Genomic DNA, 18,257 nt, shown 5'->3' with positions numbered 1-18,257 from the left:
TTTTCTTTTTGTGTTCTTATGTTAAATATCAACAACAATCTTTCAAATAATCATCATACAAGTAACCAAGAGTGTAATCAAAGACTTACAACTAGCTCAAAGGCTAGGGATGAACTTATGAACAAAGGATGATGATATACATGAGGTGAAGAGAGGGAGAGAGGAGTTTTGTAGGATCGCGTTCGGCCCTGTTTGAGTCGATCAGAGAAATTCCTGTCCAAATCAAGAGGCGGAAACTAATGATTTGGTGCTATTCTAGCTGGATTCACTTTAAACTTGCTGTTGTATTGATATTAAACGCAATTACAAGGTCTGACAGCACTTCGGCAGCATACCGGAACAAATACACCTTCAACTATATGTTTTCGGTTCGCTCATATGGTCCTATATATAGACAACCATGGTCCGCTTATATGTACATGCACATATAAGCGGATCTACATCATTACATACGAACGGACCTACAACTTAACCTTATGAGCGAACCTAATCTAGACTGACACAAAAGCGGACCTAGGTAATACCACATAAGCGGACCTATTACAAACATGTATTTCTAGGTTTCCATGCCATGTCTGATCTCTTCATCTCTAAGACTCGATGTAAGACGTAGTCGAAAAACGTAAGTGCACCAACAGACTCCCCCTCGGATGTTGACGGAGTCTTCATAGAGTCTTCGCACAAGTCAAACTACAATCTTCATCAGTCGTCAATCTGCCTGTGAAATATCTGACATTCCAAGAATCCTCGTTCTCTTTCTTCATCATCAAACTCCTCTCTCTCGAATGTTGACACGGTGTCTTCAGACTCCCCCTCTCACATAGCTGGGATCGTAGTCTGGAACTCAATTTCTACAGGTTATTAGATCGTAACCTGGCACTTCAGCACAAAATCGTCATCTGGCTCAAGACCTGCACAATCTCTACCTAACTATAAGTTTCTATTAAAAGATCAATCATTCACACTTTTTAGAAACTTATACCAGAAACTATATTAATGATTTTACATTCAAGATCTTTTACTGGCTTTTATCAAATAAATTTACCACCTTCTCATACATTCTCCCAACCCAGTTTTTCAAGTTTAGCACTTTGAATTTCGAAAATCAGCATCTTAACACCAGTTGTCGAAACTCTTTTTAACTTTTTCAAAATTTATGCTAAAACACACCAAAAATCTTTTTGAATTTTTAGAAGTAAATGCAGAAAACAAATATTTACAAACAATATTTTTGTGAGTTTGTGCAAGAGGATCATATCAGTTTTTGAAACATATCATCAACACCGTTAAGCTTGATTACATTTTAATTTCTAAACAATTTACCTAGATTGTCAGTATGTTTGTCCACTTAAATTTTCACACAAGTTTCAATTGATTCGAGATACGATATTTAATGTTTTAAAGACTTGAACTTAATTGTGTATCACTCCACTTGAATATACTCCTGTATCCAGATCCCAAATATTCAATCTTGCAGGTGAGTATACCACAGCTGATATCTGTAAAGAGGTAATGTGCGAGGGCCGTGAGAGCTTAGGTCGATACTTCCGTATACGCAGAGAGATGACGGCTTCGACTTTAGGTGGGTCCCCTTTAGAGGATCTTTTATTACAACAGCAAAGATTATCAATTTTATTGTTTAATCAGATTGCTGAGGGCGAGCTTGTATTTCAAAGCTTTTTGCAGAAAGTATTGTTCGAGGACTAGGTCAGTATTTCCATACAGCAGAAGTCCCGGGATAATACCCCAGATATCACTGAGTATAAAGACCTAGTATCTCAGAATATGGGACCTTTCAAACAAGATTTCGGGGGTTACCCATATATTTAAGAATAGTTACCCACGAATTAAGCAAGTTCGAATTTAGGTTTATATCTCGTTTCAATTTACTAAATGTGCGAAAACCTACTGACACATCCACAGTAAGATTGTTTATCACTTTTAGCTTTACAATTCTTTAGCGTGCTGTGATAGTCCACTGATGTACTATCATTTCCTATTTTATGCAGCAAAACTCATTTTTTAGTTTTATCATGTTTTTGTCTTTTTCAAATTTTCTGATGTTTTTGGATTTTCTAAAAAAATTCTTACTCCCCCTAAAATTCAAATACATCTAGTAAAAATTGAAAACAAACTGTACAGAACATGACAACTGATAACGAATTGCCTCAATTCTCCATTCGTTTGGCTTAAACAATCAGAACTCCCCCTCACAACAAAACTATTTTCCCATAATGATTTCAAAACACTTAAGTTTGTATTAATCAGAATGGTTTTTCCGGAAAATAAGTTTTATTGATTTTACCTCTTGTAAAATTGGGGATCCAATCATCAAATTGTTTTACCAATCTTCTGAATAATAGTTAACTCAAGTTCAAATTAATGACCTTGATTTAACCACATGTAAGATCAACTGGTTCTCATTCTAAACCACTTATAACAACCACAAACATACAACCACTTGCAGATTTAGCAATTAAGCTTTTCAAACCTGTTTTTCAACCAATTACCATCTTTTGGTTGAATTCTCAAGGTGCCAATTCCTACTCCTCACTTACAAACCTGGGAGTTCCGGCAAGTCCTGCAAAACCTCAAACACAGATTAAGAAGAATGCCGATTCATGATCCACGATACCAACTTGGGATCTCCGGCAAGTCAGGTTTTTATTCTTTGAAAAATATATCTACCCAAGCCTGACCTTCCTTGGGTGTAACAACATCTTCTTTATCTTTACTTTCAACAGGCTTGTAAACACGTCCTTTGGAAGCATAAAAATCTTTGATGCTTCTGGCCTTACCGTTGACCATTTGTCCAAAGATACGTTTCACATTTTCGTTGAAAGTTTTTCAACATCAAATTTCTTCTTGTCAGAATAAAATTGATTTGAAATTTCAACTTTTCCGATTTTGGATTTGTAATTTTTAGCATTCAGTGGCGGAAAATTCACATCGTCCACTATCGGAACTTTCTTTTCAACCTTTTTCTCAACACGTGGCTCCTCTGATTTTATGGAATCAGATTCATCACCAGAACTATTACCTGAACCTTTCACAACCCATTTTTGATTTGGCACATTATCTTTCCTTTTTGAAGCACTCTTTGAACATTCTCCTTTCTCAAAAGTTGAATTTTCAAAACCAGTAAACTTCCGGGTTGACAATTCAGTCTTTTCGACAATCTTCTCTTTCATTTTACCAGAGATTTCCTGTTTTGGCTTGAATGTCTTCGGACAATCCTTCGCCACATGACCAGCAATTTTGCATTGAAAACAGGTTCTCTTTTCAATTTTCTTCGGAACTTCATTCTTCTTTAGTTCTTCTTGCTTCTTGGCAAGGAATTCCTGATTTGTCTGTCTTCTGAATGATTGTTCTTTTTCAGCCTCTGACGTTTTCCCTGAAACAAACATAGTTTTTGGTTTATTCATTTTTTCATTTTTATAATTTTTCGGTGGGACAAAACCAAGACCTTTCTTTTTGAAATTACGATTATGGTTTAATTTCTGTTGGAAACTATAACCACAATTGTAACCCATTTTCTTGTTGATTCTTTGTTGATCTCTTGAAGTGTACTATTTAGATTTTCCATTAAGATTTAAATCTTTTATTTCAGAAATATTAATTTCTGTTATTTTGAAAACCTTTTGAATCATTTCAAGTCTGACACTTCTTATAGGAAAACTCTCGTCAGAATATAATTTGTCAGAACCTTTCAAAGTATATGCCACTTTGACCGATTCATCATTCAAATTAGATTTCGAAAGTAAAAACTCGTTATCATAAACCCGTTTGTCCTTTTTATTTGTCGGCTTTGACATATTTGACCCAGACTTTGACTCGGGTTTGGACTCCGGTTTTGACTCCTCATTGTCATCTTTGTCTAACACCTGATCTACCACACTTTTTATCAACTTTGACTCATGATCAGTGTCTGATGACGTATACGTAACATCAATACTTTCTGGCAAGTTATCCGACCGCCCAGACTCCCATTGTAAATTGATTGCTTTATTGACTCTTTCAGAATTTGGATTTCGAGGAGAATATCCATTTTCGACCGGGGGCGGACATCTGTAATAGACCACACTTGATTTCTTACCAGAAGTTTTCATTTTTTCTTCATCTTTTGTCACAGATTTCTCTTCTTCAGACGTCTTCACTTCCTCAAACGTCTTCAAATTCTCCACGACTGGATAAATCCTGTCAACAACAAAAGAAGAACATGAGTAGCTATCTAATAACTTTTTAACTTTCTCAGTTTCTATCTTTTGCGTTGCTAACTCCAACTCTAGATCTGCACACTTCTTAATATGAAAGTTCGCATTATCAAGCTGTCTAAGATATGCTACTTTCAATGTGTTCATCGCCACTGCTTGTTCACCACTCGAATCAGTATATTTGTTGATCTCTCTGTTCATTGTATCATACGATTCTTTCAACTTGTGAATATTGTGCAACAACTCATTGTTTTGTTTGATCAGTGAATCACAGTTCATGCATTTTTCTGGAACTTCAACTTGTTCTGCATCAATTTTCACTTCAAATTCGGGAACCTCTTTGACAATTCTGCTTGATTGTAAGAACTCAGCTCTTCTCTTCTTCTCAGCTTTTGCTTCGGCTTTCAATCTCTCTTCCTCTTCTTCTTCTTATTTGTTCTTCCTTCGTCTTTCTTCAGCAGCTTCTATGACTTTTCTGCACCTTTCTGCACATTTCAAATCATAAGCATTAGCAAAGAAAGCATGAGAAATGTTTTTGGACATCTCTTTGGCCATGAAATCTTGATCCGGACAAAAATCATCCCAAGTAAAACCTTCAGCCAACTTCTCATCATCTTGTTCAGCCAAACACACTTTGCTGTCTTTCGGAAGATACTTTTCCCAGGTAAAATTATCATATTTTCCTTGACTAACAACACATGCCTTCTTATCAACCACATCTCTCCCATGAGCTGTTTGTGCCTGTTGCTGTGCTGGTGGTGTGATTTTATGATAGATGGCCTTCTTGTGATAGTCGTTGTTTCCGAAAGGATTCTGGGCTCCGGTAGCTTCACGGTTTTTGCACTCCCTCTTGAAATGCCCCTTCTCTCTGCAACAAAAACACGTAACTTTAGATTTATCAAAACCCAAAGTTGAAACGTTTGCATCACGAAAATCATCACGTCTTGTAATTTGTTTAAACTTTTCAACACGTCTCATCACACTCGCCATACACCATTTGATATCCATCAATTCCATTTCCTCAGCATCGATTTGATCGTAATCTTCTTTCGTGAGCATTGGATTTCCGATCTTTCCTGCAACAAAGCAACTATAAGACTCTAAAATCATCCCTAACAAAGACATTTGATTTTTTGCAATTCACTACAAGAAAACTGGGTTTTTAGTACGCGTAAAAGCGTCCTAAAATGCTATTTTATAGGACCTTTCATTTAATAGGACCAATGGTAAAAGCGTTTCATGTAAAGGGGTCGTAATAAGTCACGTAACTAAAAAAGCGTCCTAACATCTCAAATAAGATTACGAAACCAATTTTATGGTCGCGTAATATGTCTTTAAACAACCAAAATAGTGTCCTGATAAAAACATAATAGGACACTTTTACGATGTTCTAACATGTGCTTACATACTTTTAATCTTTTGATACACTTACAAGCTCCTTAGAAATAAATTGATAGGACCCTTATAATATAACATTATAGCTAATTTGGTACCAAGAAAAGGGTCCTAATATACCAAATAAGATTATGAAACCAATTTTATGATCGCATAATATGTCTATAGAAAACTTAAATAACGTCCTAAAAAGAACATATTAGGACACTTTTACAATGTTTTAATATGTGATTACCTACTTTTAATCTTTTGACACACATACAAGCGTCCTTAAAAATTAATTTATAGGACCCTTATGATGTAACGTCATAGCTACTTTAATATCAAGAAAATGGTCATAATATCCCTAATAAGATTATAAAACCAATTTTATAAACAGACCATCAACATATAACATCCTAATAGTTATTGTATAACATCAACTAATGAAAGAATCATTATATTTCAAATAATCATGTTCATAACAAAAACACTAATCATAAATAAGTTATAACAATATCTAACATAAAGTCTTAACATCTAACAAAGAAATTAAAAGCAATTAAAGAAATAAGAAGCATAGAAATCTTGAGTCATCATGCGTCCTCAATCCTCATGGACTACCTACAAATAAACCATCCATATATAAGCATTAAATTCCATGATATTAAAATTATTTGTATCACAAGTTTAACAAATACATACCAAGATGAATGGATAAAGCCATGCGATGGATGCACCAATACAATCTTGAATTGTAGAAAATAAACCATATGGTCTTACCAAGTTTTCATCTTTTTTTATTGGTACTTGAACGTTTACCTCACACCATTCTGGTCCAATCTCTGTACCACCAACTAGATCATTTGGGTCCAAGCTCTGGACCCTTCCGCTTGCTATAGTCTCGGTAGAGTTTAGAATGCTTTTGAGGAAAACTTTATCTCCGACCTAGATTTTAGTTTTCAACAAATATTTATTAAACTCTAGTCATAATAGTGCAAAAAATCATTTTACAGAAAAAAATAATAAAGTTTTACACTAGCAAGCTAACATTTTTATAGAAAAACTAAGGAAAATTGGTTTTTAAAGATTTATATAGAAAAATACCCGTAAACGTTGATGTCCATTGGTTACATTGGGGAAATGTTGTGATGTAAGAGGTTGAACACTGGAACTACCCCTCGACCCTTCCATCTCTGATACTTGGGCTTGTAACTGGACCACAGTACTAGTAAGTTCTTCACATTGAGACTTCAATTGGATGTTTTCTCTATGACATGCCGAACAACTTGGTATTACACCCCAAACATCAGCAACACGAACACCCAGGCCATACATAACCTCATCACCATTTCGATCGCTACCCATTACTTTAGAAAAAAACATCATCTGGTCCAGGCTTCTCGATCGAGCCCTCGGGAAGATTAGAACTAAGTTGTTGCATCTGTGCCTATATTAGACATAGTAACAAAAATAAGGTATGTATTTTTAACAGCATCAAGAACACAGAAAAAATATGTGTATGAATATATAAGCATATTACTTACAATTGCATTTGAAGCTTCCAAATTTTTGGTAGTTCCATCTTTGGAGAAACATGCACGAAAGATTTCCAATCGACTTGGATCTTGTCCCTTAGATGCATGTTTGAATAAAAAGAAAATAAGTATTAACAATGGATATTGACATGCTACATTAACAATTGCACTATCTCATACAATCACCTTTAGCTCTTCACGGACTCGAGCATAACTTTTTTTTACCCCTTACTTGAACCATCTTCTTCTTTGCCCGATTCGCCTTGTTTTTTACACTTACCAGCATAAGTAGACAAGTGAAATTTCATAATGGGAAATAAACTAATGTTATTTAAAGTGGTAAGCTATTTCATACCTTAGACTTTTCTTTATTTCATACGCGTTGGTCCTCTCACTCTTTTACTTACATTCCGAACTACAAAAAGTGAACATGATTTACAATGTACATGTATACATTATAAATTATAAATACTAAATATATGATTTAACAAAAAAATGAAGTTTACAAAATACAATAAATAAAAATTTCATAATCTAAATATCTAATTACCATTATGGATACTTCAACAACACTTGTACCAAACTTTTCTAAGAACTTGAATAATCATTTTACTTTTCCTACAAGAAACAATTTGATCAAGCTACTTACAGTTTTGCAATTAGACTAGTGATATAAAAATACTAGTTACAATTATGATTCGTTATTATTCAGTCAGATCCATCATGAACTTTCAATCAAGTTTCTAATCGATATGAAATACAAAGGAATAGAACAAGAAGCAGAAGCACCCTCATTTAGCGCTATTCAACATACAACATTACACGTCTACGGGGCTCGCATTTGAAACTGCAATACAACATGTAATTAATAAACATAACATAACAAGGAGCATATCAATGGTTTAGTTAGAGTTCAATAGCTTTTTCGATATTGTCAATATTATATAGGTTTCCAGCAAATACTCTTCATCAAAATTCTAAACTCCTCAAACATGATATATAAGCATCTCAAATAAAGATGAGAAATAATTGGGTTTACCCAACAATACCCAAAAACTGGACTGAAAATTACCCAAGAACGAACTATCCCGGTTGTAGTTAGATTGGTCTTCATGTTCTATAAATTTAAAATCTCAAGTTCTGGTTGGTACTTGGATCTGGACGGGGTAACTGAAATTTAAAATCACGAACGAGATTAACCGAATCTAGTTTAGAAAGTAAGTTTCAAACACACATGTTTTCAAGCAGTGTGAGTTGGTACATTACTATGTTCAGCATAAGTTTTTTGGGACAAAGAAAGCTAGTAAAAAACTCCAAGCATAGGTGTTTTAGTATATCATCACATCTATATACATAAATTAAATTTACTTAACTTTGAAGCAAATGAGCAACCAAATAATGCATGCATACTTTTACTAAACTACATCAGTTCATAGGAGCCTTCAAGCTAGATATCAAAATGTCATGTAAAGAGTAGACAGAACTCAAATGATAAAATCATGCATGAATTTACTAATCTTCAACAAGTTGCAAGAAAATAAATTTACCTGGAAGAAATGCACCAACATTCCAAGTCATTTAACTAGATAAGAGTGAAGGCAAAGATGGGGGAATATAATGAAAACATACCGCAATAGAAAAATACATATATGATATTAAACCCAATAAGAAGTTGCTACAGTAGCATAAGAGAATGAAACATTAAAAGTCTTCAAATATTCAAAAGTCAAAAGACATTTTGTGAAGCAGTAGTACTTCATTTGCCAACAAAACCCATATATCAGCAACTTTATAGAACATGTATAACAATGCATATATCAAAGACATTGACTGATGACAAACCAGAAAAAAACAAGAGACTGTGGCTTAAAATTTTGTTGAAGCATTTTGTCGAGCAGTTAGTGTGCATCTTCAAACCTTTCATTTTTAAACAACTACCTTAATCACAGAAAAGTCTGTAAAAACGACATCAGACGTTGGTTCAAGGGACGACGGCTCGAGCATTGAGGCTGGTGTGCGATGGTAGAAAACAAGTTCTGAAACCGGAACCTATTAGAGAAAGTATTCGAAGCTATATTAATATTTAACAAAACAAAATGAGCTAACATATAAATTAATCTAGGGTTTCAAAATTGGCATCATTGTATCGTACCTCTTGTGTTACTTAGGTATCCGTACACCACCAACAGCCGCCAGCAAACACCTTCACACACGCCCATCGGATCACCACCTCTAATCTCTTCAAAGGCCGCCACAGTTATCGCCATCAATCTCCTCCGCTCCACCACCGGCAGCATCCGACCATGACCACCATTCCGCCGATTGTTTATCAAGGTATAGAGCAGGGGGAGGGGGTTGATTGTTGCGACTGTTTATCAAGGTTAATGCTCAAAATTTAGGGTTTCTGTGTATTTGAATCGTAAAGAGGAAAGTGATGGGGGATATTTGTGTATGACTATTGCATTTGTGTGTTTGGCAGATTTAGATATCTTTGGGAAATTGAAATTTTTAATTTTCGTAGGAGGGAATTAAATAAAACAATTATTTATTTTAACTAAACTTTGATTATTCATAATAATAATTATTTCTTACCATGATATATTTCAAAATTATATTTTATTTTTATAATAAGTATTCATACATCTCTTACCATGATATATTTCAAAACTATATTTTATTTTTATAATAAATAGTCATACATCTCTTCATAAATAAGGGTGCAAACGAACTAAGCCTTATCGAGTCCGAACCGAGGCCGAGCCTAAAACAAAGCTCGTTTATTTATCGAGTTCGCACTCGAGCCTAGCATGTAAAGCTCGTCAGGCTCGTTGTGCCTTATCGAGTCTTAATGTAATATTATTTTTATTAATATTTAATAACATTTACCCCTTTATTTAGCATGTTTAAATTTGTTGTTTGAATCTAAAAATAAGTATGTTTAGTAAACGAGCTTAAGCCTAAACTTCACCTATCAAGCTCGCGAGAAACTACCAATGATATACTATTGTTCATTATGATCCATTAAGGCCCAATATGATCCATTAAGATATGTATGATTTACGATTGACCATTGTGATCCATTAAGGCCCAACAATGTCTATTAACACACATATGATCTAATATTGTCCATTGTGATCCATTAAGGCTCAATATGGTCCGTCAAGACCAGTATAATGTACTACTGTTCATTGTGGTCCATTAAGACGTCTGTAATCTATTATTGTCCATTGTGACTCATTAAGGCCTAATATGATCCATTAAAACGTCTATAATCTATTATTTTCCATTGTGATCCATTTAGGTCCAATATGGTCCGTTAACACATATCATTAAATATCACCCATTGTGACCGATTAAAGCCCAACATGATCTATTAAGACATGTAAGATCTACTATTGTCCATTGTAACCTATTAAGGCTCAATATGATTCATTAACACGTATATGATCTATTATTGTTCATCGTGATCCATCAAGACCCTATATGGTCAACTAAGAAATTTATGATCTACTATTTTTCATTGTGGTCCATTAAGACCCTACATGGTTCATTAAAACATATATGATTCATTGTTGGCTATTGTGATCTATTAAGGCCAAATATGGTCCATTAACACGTATATGATTAGAGATACGCTTGGTACTGAACATTCCGGTACCGGACATACCGACACCAAAAATCGCAAAATATGGGTACAGGTACCGAAAATGTTAGGTACAATAATGGTATCGTACCGAACTAAAAGTACAAGTACCGAAAACTTTAAAAAGTTGGTTCCGAATCGGTACCAAAAACAATTCAATACGGGAAATTCAGTACTGGTACTAATATGCATATATTAAAAACATATATAAACATAGCTAATATGCAGACATTAACATATTTTTAAAATGAAAATGACTATTAACAAATTCGGTTTAAAATATGTAATATTTATTAATAGTTTGAATTTTAAACATGTAATAAGATTTTCTGTTTGTTTTTTTAACATTAATTAATGTAATTTTCTAATTGAGATTATTTTGGAGGGAAATTTAAATTTTAGGACAAAATATTTTGGTAGGAAGTTTTATGATAAAATATTTTTGGAGGAATTTTAGGATAAAATATTTTGGGGGGAATTTTAAATTTTAAGGAGGGAAGTTTTATGATAAAATATTTTGGGGGAAATTTTAGAATGAAATATTGGGGGGGGGGGGGGTTAGAATGAAATATTTTGGGGGGAAATTTAATTTTATGATGAAATGTTTTGGGGAAACTTTTAAAGATGTAGTAAGTTAAAAATTTGGTCACACATTTTTTTGTATGACATTTGATATCATTTAGTCCAAAACTTTTATTTTGGTCCCTTTAGTTTCAGTTTTGTGCCATTTTGGTCCAAAAGTAAAATCATGCCAGATTCCCCTAATTAAACCCTCAACTTTTTGTCTTTTTCCACAGGGGTAATTTTTTCATTTACGTTTTATTATAATTGATTATCAATGAAAATTAATAAAATTAAATATTAAAACCTAATCCTTTATAAAAACAAAACAAAAGTCTGAATTCCCTCTCTCTAAATTCCCTTCATCGTCTTCTCTCCCTCCCCCTCTCTCTCTCACCTGCCGCCACCTCCCACCACCACCACCACCCTTCATCGTCTTCAACCACCATCACCATCGTTGTATATACTATATAATTTTTTAAGTTTCTTGGTAATGTTAATAACTAAGTATAACTAGGATTGCGACCCGCTGCAATACGGCCGCGATTCTTTAGTTATAACTAAGTCGATCTACGACCTGCACATTATGTTAAACCCTTCTAAAGGTAAAAAAAAATAGACGATGTAAAAACATTCACCCACACACGCACGTTGCATCGTCTTAACTCGCAAAATTTAGAACGAAACGTAAAAACGTTAAACCAAAGACGCACGTTGTAATGTGTTAAGTCACAAAATTTAAAACCAAGCATAAAGCGAAAAATTCGCGGAAAATGAAAACTATAAATGAACAAAGTTCAAAGTAAAAAAAGTTGTGAGGATAGATTGTAAAAGATAAAAAGTTTTGGGGTAAAAGTAAAAAAACAAATAGTTTTGGGTTAAAAGTAATTTATGAAAATTTACGAAAGATGAAAAATATAAGTGACAAAAGTTGTAAAGTTAAATTGCAAACAATGAAAAGTTTTGGGTTAAAGTCAAAAAACAAATTATGTAGGGTTAAAATTGCAAAAGGTAAAAATCTTTGGATTAAAAGTAAAAAATTAAGTTTTTTTTTTTAAAAAAGCCCCAAAGCACAACTTACAAGTTGTATTGGATATGTTTGTTGCTTATTTATAGTAATAAATTCTTAGTGGCTCATGATATTATAGTCTATTTGCATATTAGGGGTGAGATACGACTTTAGGAGTTAGGACCATTAGGTTCTACGTTCGATTCTCATAAGAGGGTTTTTTCTACACCAGTGGTCGTCGGTGATTCAAAATTGTCGTTAAAAAAGTATAATTCTTAGTGTGTAATTTTTTATTTAATTTTTATATATATAACTAAAAATTAAGTGGAAGTTGAAAATTTTACCAAACTTTGTGCCCCGAAATTCACAACCCAATCCCCCTCCCCTTCTTTAGCATTTCCTTCCACAAATCATCATCTTCCCGCTCTATCTAAATCTCAACGTCCAGCCAAAATCAAATAGTAATTCAAATATTAATAAAAAATCACAATCGAGTTAAGATTCAAATCACAAATACGCAAGGATGGATGCATATGGGATTTGTGCTCAAAGATCAAGAGAAACCCTTAAACTTAACCATTTAAATAGAATTGTTTGTTTGATGCCGAACTGTTTTGAAGGGATAATTGATTTCATTGGCCACAAAGGCACAAAAGCTTGTAATTAGGCTAGACAATCTGTGTCATATTGGGATAATTTATTAATTTGTATAATTTAATATTTTATTTAAGTAACTTGTACATTTTTATCAGATGTGTTTAAAAAAAATATTTATATATCAAACATCACTATTTAATTTACAAATGACGATTTTCTACACTTTTTTTTCGTTTTTATTGAATATTTCAACCGAAATTTTTTTGGTCGTGAAAGTTTGTACGCAAATAAGTAATTAAGTTATAAACGGAACTGTACTGCTTTAATGTAACATTTAAAATAAACAGATGCATTTAACTTTTAATAATGCGGCCTTTTTAAAACAAGAGTTGTATTCAAATGTCAACAATGCAATCTTTCTAAAAAAGTTGCAATTTCAATCAAATTTGCAACATTTCAAGAAAAAGGTTACAATTTCTAAAAACATTTGCAACTTTTAGATAAAAAGGTTGCAAATTTAAAGTATTTTTGCAACTTTTTATGAAAAAAATCAGTAGATCTTTTAATGCAACCTTTATTTCACAAAGTTGCATTAGAGTTAAATGCAACTTTTTTATAAAATGTTGCTTCTAAAAAGTTGCATTAGTTCTATTTTCTAGTAGTGTATTAAATTATGTTATAATAGAACTCTAGCGAATAAGCGTCCTATAAAACGGATGTCTATGACTCAAATATCAGGTGTCATATTTCAGTGTATTATAATAACACCACAATGATTAAGCGTCCTATAAAGGTTAAATTTATAAAACCCAAGTGTCAAGTGTCTTTTTAAGTTATATTATAATAAAACTCTAGCGATAAGCGTCCTATAAAACTAATGTTTTATAACTCAAATATCAAGTGTTCTATTACGAAGTATTATAATAACACCACAATGATTAAGCGTCCTATAAAGTTTAAAGTTATAAGACCCAAGTGTTAAGTGTCCGATTAAGTTAAGTTCTAATATGACTTCGACTCGAAAGGGTCCTATAACACTGAACATTTATGACTTAAATACAACGTGTCCTATTAAGTTATGTTATAATAGAACTCCAGATGATCAAGTGTCCTAATACAGTACCACATAATGGAACACTAACAATTAAATGTCTTATAAAGTACTTTATTAGGATCTACATTTTAAGTGTACTGTTAAATTATATGATAATAGGACCCCAAAAAATCATCCATCCTATTAAATAGTTTTTTAGGACACAGGTTTAGTAGAGTATATTACAAAAGGACCCCAAAAGTTCATTAGTCTTATTAAATAGTTTTTTAGGACCCTCTTTTACAAGCGTCCCACAAAAAAGGTCCTAAAAAGCCATTTTTGTTGTAGTGATTTCTTCAGTGTAGTCTTGATCATTTTCAAGGCTTAACACAATGTTACACTGAAGTTTTCTACCATTCTTTGTTACAGAGATGTTAGGATCGTAAGATGAAAATCTTGTGCTGTTTGATCCTTGAGATGCCTTCATCTCAGGAGAATCTTTAACACTGTAAGCAGTTTCAATCTTTGGAGAATACTTTGTAGAATCAGTAGCACCACTTTTGTAGTACAAACTGATATCCTGTTCTCCATCATAGTTTTTCATCCTAGCAATCTTCCTCTGCTCCATCTCCTGAGCTTCCAGATGCTTGATAAAATCTCCCAGTGTCATAGCTTTGTAATCTTTTCTGTTAGATCTCAGCATCATCAGAAATGTTCCCCATGTTTCGTGTGGAAGCGCATCTGCAAGTTTTTCAACTAATTCATCAGTATCTTTCTTAATACCAAGTTTTGTCATATTTCTCACCAAGTTACAATATCTATCAATAATCTGCTTGGTGTTTTCAGATTTTAAACCACGAAACAAATCGAATTCTTTCTTCATGAGAGATTTCTTATTTTTAAGCATATCATCACTTCCAATAAACTTTGCTTCCAATTCTGACCATATTGAATATGCAGTTCCATCATGTTGAAGCAAGATCAGAATGTCTTCTTTTATTGCTTGCTGAAGCAGACTCACCATGAGTTTTTCATCTCGGTATTTCTTTTTGTCATCTGTACTCATTTCTCGAATTGTTTGCTGCACACCATTTGTAACTGGTCTAACATATGGCTCTTCAGTGTGTTCCCACGCATCTAGATGATAAGCCTCGACCCAATTACCAAACCGTTCAGACCACACATTATAATCATCAATATCCATGAGTTTAGGTGGTTTCTGAGATGTTCCGGTTTCATTTTCAATCAAAGCACTTTGAGTTACTGACATCGGTGTTGCAAAAGCGTTATAAAATTCAGTATCCATTGTTCAAATGTCCAAATATCACAAAAATTTTAAAACTTATGCAAACTGGTCAAATAAGTGAACTGTCACAAAAGCGAAACTGTAACTGTCTTAAAAGCGAATTTGTCAAGCGTCGTAAACGCGAACTAGACAAACTGTTGTATGAGCGAACCACTCTATTATCCCTTAGAGCGAACCAGATTATGAACCAATGAGCGAACTGATCAATTAACGGAGCAGTCTATTGACACTCTTGAGCGGACCTGATAGTTGAAGCGAATCAGTCTTTGGAGCGGACCAACTCTGATTTGTAATTTCGAGCGGATCTGTTTTTGTAACTTCGAGCGATCCAGATAAATGTCCAGTCGAGCGAACCTATCAGATGATTTGGAGCGGACCTGGTCCTTTCGAACGGACCTGGTATGAATTTTTGAGCGAAGCCACACAAAAACTGTCACTAAAAGCGAACCAGTATACTTGCTGACATCATCTTTTGCGCAAATCCGAACAAGCAAATCTCTAAAAATTCTAGTTTCTAGGTCAATTTTAGATCTGAAAACTTCAAGGATTTACTAATTCAAGATTTCGAGTGCAATGTGTGATTTTGAGCCGATTTTACCGTGAAAAATTTTGAAAAAATGAAGAAAGTGTAGAAAACTAGATGAAATCGAGCTAAAATGGCAAGAACTCCTCCTCCTGAGCTCTGATACCAATTGTAGGATCGCGTTCGGCCCTGTTTGAGTCGATCAGAGAAATTCCTGTCCAAATCAAGAGGCGGAAACTAATGATTTGGTGCTATTCTAGCTGGATTCACTTTAAACTTGCTGTTGTATTGATATTAAACGCAATTACAAGGTCTGACAGCACTTCGGCAGCATACCGGAACAAATACACCTTCAACTATATGTTTTCGGTTCGCTCATATGGTCCTATATATAGACAACCATGGTCCGCTTATATGTACATGCACATATAAGCGGATCTACATCATTACATACGAATGAACCTACAACTTAACCTTATGAGCGAACCTAATCTAGACTGACACAAAAGCGGACCTAGGTAATACCACATAAGCGGACCTATTACAAACATGTATTTCTAGGTTTCCGTGCCATGTCTGATCTCTTCATCTCTAAGACTTGATGTAAGACGTAGTCGACAGACGTAAGTGCACCAACAAGTTTGAGGGAGTTGGGTGATCTTGTGAAGTGAGAGAATGATATGCAATGATGAAGATCTGAGAATCACACTTATAATGATTTCAAATTTCTTGGCAAGTGGAACAAATAAAGGGGTCCAATCAAGATTAAAGGGAATATTTGATAGGGATTTAGTGATGATGATGGTGGGTCCTCTATTTAAGCCGAAAATAGTGGGGGGGGGGTTAATTGTAAATTTTGATCTTAAGTGGGTATTTATTTAGGAGGTTAAGTGTTTTATCTAAGGTATTATGTGCATGACATATTTTATAGTGTGTTGGGGTATTTGAGACCATAATTAGTTAAAAATGATAAAACAATGTTTCTGACAAAATTTTGGTGTCCCGGGTAATTTCCGGTTGTCCGGTTAAGTACCGTTCCGTTAATGTGTTAAATTGTACCGTATAGTGTCTTTTATGCATCTTTTGTAACACAATTAATTCTCAACACATAGAAAAGCATACAGGATCATTTAGTCAATTTTTCTGCACAAGCAATAAGCACGATTTAATATTAATTAATCGTATGGATACATGTAATTATGAGGGTTGTCACACTATTGGTGGCCAAGAATGAAAGGCAATGTAGCGGTATATGTCAGCAAGTGTTTAACTTGCGCCAAGGTAAAGGTTGAATACAAGAAGCCTTCAGGTCTCTTGCAACAACCTGAAATACCCCAATGGAAATGGGAACAGATTTCTATGGACTTCATAACGAAATTACCAAGAACACCCAGAGGTCACGATACGATTTGGGTGATCGTGGACCGTCTGACCAAGTCTGCACACTTCTTAGCAATCAAGGAAAAAGACAACACGAGCAAGTTAGCTGAGCTATACTTGAGGGAGATTGTTGCACGTCATGGAGTGCCTCTCTCAATTATTTCTGATAGAGATGGAAGGTTCGTGTCGAGGATTTGGCAATCCTTCCAAGAAGCTTTTGGTTCTCAGTTGAACCTGAGTACTGCCTTTCACCCGCAGACAGACGAACGGAGTGAACGAACGATTCAGACGTTGGAAGACATGTTGCGAGCTTGCGTAATGGATTTAGGTGAAAGTTGGGATACTCACCTACCATTGGTAGAATTTTCATACAACAACAGTTATCATGCAAGCATTCAAGCCGTGCTGTTCGAAGCTCTTTATGGACGCAAGTGTCGATCACCGATATGTTGGGCTGACGCCAGAGATAGACAGCTTGTCGGACCAGAATTGGTCCAGGAGACGACAGACAAGATCGCACAGATTCGAGAGCGCATCAAAGCGGCTCGTGATCGACAAAAGTGTTATGCGGACCGGAGAAGAAAACCTCTGGAATTTGAGGTAGGAGATATGGTTTTGCTAAAAGTCTCACCCTGGAAGGGTGTGGCACGCTTTGGGAAGCGTGGAAAGTTGAATCCGCGGTACACTGGACCATTCAAAATCCTGGAGAGGATTGGTCTTGTAGCCTACAAGTTGGACCTACCTGTTGAACTGAATGGCGTTCATGATACATTCCATGTATCAAACTTGAAAAAGAGTCCAACTCAAGAGACAACGGTCATTCCAGCCGACGAAATCCACATTGACGACACACTCCACTTTACTGAAGAACCAGTTGAGGTTACTGATTGGAAGATTAACAAGACGCGACGGAGTAGTGTCAAACTCGTCAAGGTCCGATGAAATGCACGACATGGCCCAGAGTTCACGTCGGAACGTGAGGATCGTAAGAAGGAGAAATACCCACATTTATTCCCCAAGACCCCTGCAACCAAAGGCAGAACTTAAAATTTCGGAACGAAATTTTCTTAACGGGGGGA

The 18,257-nt window shown here is 34.7% G+C and overlaps 1 protein-coding gene across 10 annotated transcripts; it reads right to left on the bottom strand.

Annotated features, from left to right (window-relative positions):
• Positions 1-6,070: 6,070 nt before the first annotated feature.
• LOC110919550 lies at positions 6,071-9,598 on the bottom strand. 10 transcript variants are annotated; one of them, XM_035986418.1, is made up of 9 exons: positions 9,279-9,598; positions 9,065-9,175; positions 8,199-8,296; positions 7,482-7,541; positions 7,313-7,388; positions 7,136-7,222; positions 6,696-7,038; positions 6,294-6,536; positions 6,071-6,212 (listed from the first exon to the last, which is right to left on the bottom strand). In XM_035986418.1, exons 6-9 carry the CDS (start codon positions 7,171-7,173, stop codon positions 6,195-6,197), a joined length of 642 nt encoding a protein of 213 aa, XP_035842311.1. In that variant the 5' UTR covers positions 7,174-7,222; positions 7,313-7,388; positions 7,482-7,541; positions 8,199-8,296; positions 9,065-9,175; positions 9,279-9,598; the 3' UTR covers positions 6,071-6,194. The 10 variants fall into 10 exon arrangements, with proteins under 10 accessions (XP_035842311.1, XP_035842308.1, XP_035842307.1 ...); XM_035986415.1 differs by lacking the exon at positions 8,199-8,296 and adding an exon at positions 7,677-7,744 and having other exon boundaries at positions 7,313-7,401; XM_035986414.1 differs by lacking the exon at positions 8,199-8,296 and having other exon boundaries at positions 7,313-7,401.
• Positions 9,599-18,257: the final 8,659 nt, after the last annotated feature.

The sequence above is a fragment of the Helianthus annuus genome, chromosome 2 (assembly GCF_002127325.2).
Source record: "Helianthus annuus cultivar XRQ/B chromosome 2, HanXRQr2.0-SUNRISE, whole genome shotgun sequence".
NCBI lineage: Eukaryota > Viridiplantae > Streptophyta > Magnoliopsida > Asterales > Asteraceae > Helianthus > Helianthus annuus.
The sequence above is the reverse complement of the archived record's forward strand: the minus strand, read 5'-3'. Positions and strand labels throughout refer to the sequence as shown.